Genomic DNA, 4,064 nt, shown 5'->3' with positions numbered 1-4,064 from the left:
AAATTTTAAGGATAAATGGAACATATAAAATTATCGTTTGCTATCTGTTTGATGGGCTGTGTTTTTTGTCCCTATCATTTATATTTTTTATTTATTATTTAATAATTTGTATATATAAAATAAAATTAAGAAACATTTAAGAACTAAATGGTTGTTTAGTCTTTAATCTTGATTTTATGTTTAATACTAGTTTTGTTGTATTGGTGGATCACTTCATACTGACACAAGACAACTGTTTTGGATGATCCAGTGACATCTGTGCCCCACTCTCTATATCTCTCTTCTTCCATATCCATATATACACAACACAATTATGTTTATATACACATGCAGCTTTCTTTATTCCATTAGATCTGAAAAAGACTACTTACCCAACTTCCTTTTAATAATACTTCTCATTCACCCTCTTTCATCTCAACCAACTCAACTACAACAACATCTCTTCCATGCATGAAACCATTCAATTTCTAACTATCTTTCCCTCTTCATAACCAAACTGAATAAACAACCAAAAAAAACTACTTTTTTTCCACCCCTTAAGGCTAAAGTTCCTTGTTTTGCTCCAAAAAAAAACCATGTCACCTGATGAAACACAACAAACCTCAAAGTCTGCAAAAGACATCAACCACCAACAAGGCTCTGGTGGTCGGAAAACATCTTCCTCAACATCTTCCTCAACAAAACCACAAGAACAAAACATGAAGTGTCCTAGATGTGACTCACCGAACACAAAATTCTGTTACTACAACAACTACAGCTTAACGCAACCGAGGCATTTCTGCAAAACATGTAGAAGATATTGGACAAAAGGTGGAGCTTTACGCAACGTTCCTATAGGTGGTGGATGTAGAAAAAACAAGAGAGTGAAATCATCATCAAGACTCTCTTGTGACTCCAAAGATTCTGCTACTTCTTCTTCGGAGTTTGTTGGTGGTTTGAAGTTTCTTCATTCTCTTTCTTCTCCTTCCATGGATTTTCACCTTGGTAATGGTTTACCTTTTCCTAGGCTTCAACTTCAGCACCACCCTCCATTATTTAACCATTTTCCTTCTTATGGAGAAACTTCTTCTGCCATGAATTACCCAGCTACTTCAAATTCTCTTGCTGCTATGAATTACCCTTTTTCAACAGGTAATAGTAATTATAACGGTGCAATTCAAGGTTTGAGTTCAATGAATATTAATCATGGTAACAGTAACATTGCTTCTTCTATTGAGTCACTGAGTTCTATGAACCAAGACTTGCACTGGAAGCTACAGCAACAGAGATTATCCATGCTGTTTGGTGGAGAAAACCAGAAAGATAACAATAATCAGACAGAGAAACCACTTCAACCTATTTTGTTTCAGAATCTCGAGGTTTCAAAACCATCTGGTGGGAATTTCTGTGTTGGAAATTCAAGAAGAGAAGGTTCAAATGGTGGAGCAGATACACCGACGGAGTGGTTTTTCGGTAATTCTTACGGTTCTGCAGCTGCTACACCTACTGCAAGTGGTGGAGCTGGTCATGATAATGGAAGCAACTGGAATGGTGGTGGTGTACATGCTTGGAATGATGTGCAGCAGCAATATAGTTCCATGCCCTAGCTTCAAGAAATTGGATTTGGTGCAGTAACTACCTGAAGAAGTACAGTCTCAACCGTTCATCTAAAATGGACTGTTGAGATTGTTTAAAATTAATTTTATCATCATATAATCTGAGATTTATAGTTTCAGATTAACCACCAAAATCATTTACTTTAATGCAGAATATCTGAGTCATAGTTGAGGGAGGATCAAGATTCAAGAGGGTATCTTAAAAGGTAGATCTTTTTCTAGAAATTATTTAGGAAGAAATTAATTAATAGGGCAACTTTGATATTTGAATCAAATTTCTTTAGGTATATGTTAGCTATTATTTATGTATTGGTGTTTACATTTGCTTTAAAAAGAACACATATATGTAATGTAACAAATGGGAAAATTAAGACTATAATGTTTCTTCATATAACCAATTATCATTCTCAATCTTCATACTTTCTATATAGTTAGCATATATATTATATAGTATGCTAGTAAATTTGTTGTGCCCTACTTTAGTTACATTATTAATTATTGCTTTATTAAGAGTCCTACATAAAAGAGAAAGCAAAATTTGGTGCTTTACTTGCACTCTATACCCTATTATTATTATTAGAATATTGAAAGTTTTATTGATATCTTGAATGGCAATGTATGTATAGGTGATAATTTTACCGTTTTCACTAGTGAGTATAATATTGGGATCTGTGAAGGATAAATTTTTGGAGTGTTGTGAATTGATTTGTTTTATATGTAGAGAGCAGCATGTCTGTTATAGTACTGTATATCTATGATCTATGAGAAAACTGAGTGTGAGAAGAATGGAAAATATATAAGCACAAAACACGCAGTGGATGAGCGTAGCTTTCGCTGTTTGCCCTCTAATTAGCCCTGCACTATATCATCAATCCTTATATTATAGCCCTGCACTTCTCTCTCCTCTTATTATTGCAGTATGGTGCAATTTGGTGGTGCTGTCTGAAAAAGTGCTGCTTTTAAAAGTGAATTCAATCAATGAAACACTGTCACCATTTCAATAATATAAACCTTAGGGTTTTGGTTTTTGGTTGTAGCAAACAAAACAAAACAAAACAAAAAAGAAGAAGTTATGTATGTATGTATGATAAAGCTTTATGGAGTATTGGAGAATGAACCCTTTATTCATACGTGCTATTTTGCCACTGATAAATATCGATTTTTCTCATTACAACACTGTGTGATGTACAGAATGCAGGGAGGAAAAAGAAAAGTAGTGAGTTAGTGTTGTTGCTTTTGTTGCTTGTTTGTAGTGTTTATATTCTTCACTTTCAATCTTACAGTGAAAGAACTTAGACCCCACAAATGTGATAAAAGATTTGCATTATTATATGCTACTACCTCTTTACTACTTTATTGCTCACATATATCTATATACGTATGTATTTTCATGCTAACTGTATTATTTTCACTTGGTGTAAAATGTGTTACTGGAATTTACCTATGAAGTTGTACCGTTTAGTTAATGAATATCTATGAAGAATAAAATAACTAAACGTTATTTGAGAGGTCAATCTAATATAGAGTTTTTTTAAATGGTTGAATTGATTTTTACTATAACACTTTACAATCAAAAATCCTTTTAATTTAGGGAAAATCTCAATCCACCCTCTTTATCTCTTAACCTCTTTGCGAAATTCCAATTATGCATTTTGAATCCGTAGTTATACATTCGGAAGTTTTTTTTTTTTTAAAAAATTTGAATTTTTTCGTATATACACATACGAAAGTGTTATTAACATAGTGAACGTTGGGAAAATTCAAAATATTTCTGTTCGGTAAATCTTCCGTAGATGTATCTACGGAACGTGTAAAAAATAGAGTGTTTCGTAGATGTATCTACGGAACCTTCTATTATATTTTAAACCAGTGTTACTTCACTCCAAAACTCCAATATTTTTAACATCAAAATATAGTACATCAAAGTAGTGTAATGTAAAGGCAATGATATACAATACGCAAAAATAATATGTCGTATAAATTATTCAAACAGTATTATACATAATAAAAAAATTACATAAATGTAATCTAAATACAGACATCAATAAAATCACAGGCATCACTACTGTGTGAGCCGGACAACATCCTTCTTCTTTACCTTGCCTCTAGCCCCGCCTCTGCGTCCATGTCCTCTGCTGGCTACTCTGCCTCTACCGTAAAGTGCCCCACCTGTCCTGGCACGATGTCGACGATAAAAAAATGTCCCGTCTACCACCCTAATAATACCATCCAGTACACATTTGTGATCAGACCCCTCAGGGAAGAAACTAGCGGCAATGCCTGCCTGTGCCATGTCAAGTATCTCACGACAGCGAGGAAGAACATCGTCAGTGTGGTCCAACTGAGACTGATGATTCTGCAAGATCTCCTCATGGACTAGTCTAGGTGGTGATCCCGGTGCAGTGGGGAGCATCTATGGATGTGACATTGTGAAGTACCAAGTGATGTACCCATCTGCGCAACTCTAGT

General features: G+C 34.4%; 1 protein-coding gene across 1 annotated transcript; it reads left to right on the top strand.

Annotated features, from left to right (window-relative positions):
* The first annotated feature begins 256 nt into the window (after positions 1-256).
* Positions 257-2,099, top strand: LOC131646113 (dof zinc finger protein DOF5.7). Its single transcript, XM_058916261.1, has one exon. The coding sequence runs from the start codon at positions 576-578 to the stop codon at positions 1,584-1,586; it is 1,011 nt and encodes a 336-aa protein (XP_058772244.1). The 5' UTR covers positions 257-575; the 3' UTR covers positions 1,587-2,099.
* The last annotated feature ends 1,965 nt before the right edge of the window (positions 2,100-4,064 follow it).

This window comes from Vicia villosa, linkage group LG2, assembly GCF_029867415.1.
Source record: "Vicia villosa cultivar HV-30 ecotype Madison, WI linkage group LG2, Vvil1.0, whole genome shotgun sequence".
NCBI classification, from domain to species: Eukaryota; Viridiplantae; Streptophyta; class Magnoliopsida; order Fabales; family Fabaceae; genus Vicia; species Vicia villosa.
This window is presented reverse-complemented; position numbering and strand designations above follow the sequence as displayed.

Excerpts from the sequence above, each read along its gene's own strand:
- LOC131646113 (XM_058916261.1), top strand. The coding sequence starts at position 576 with ATGTCACCTGATGAAACACAACAAACCTCAAAGTCTGCAAAAGACATC.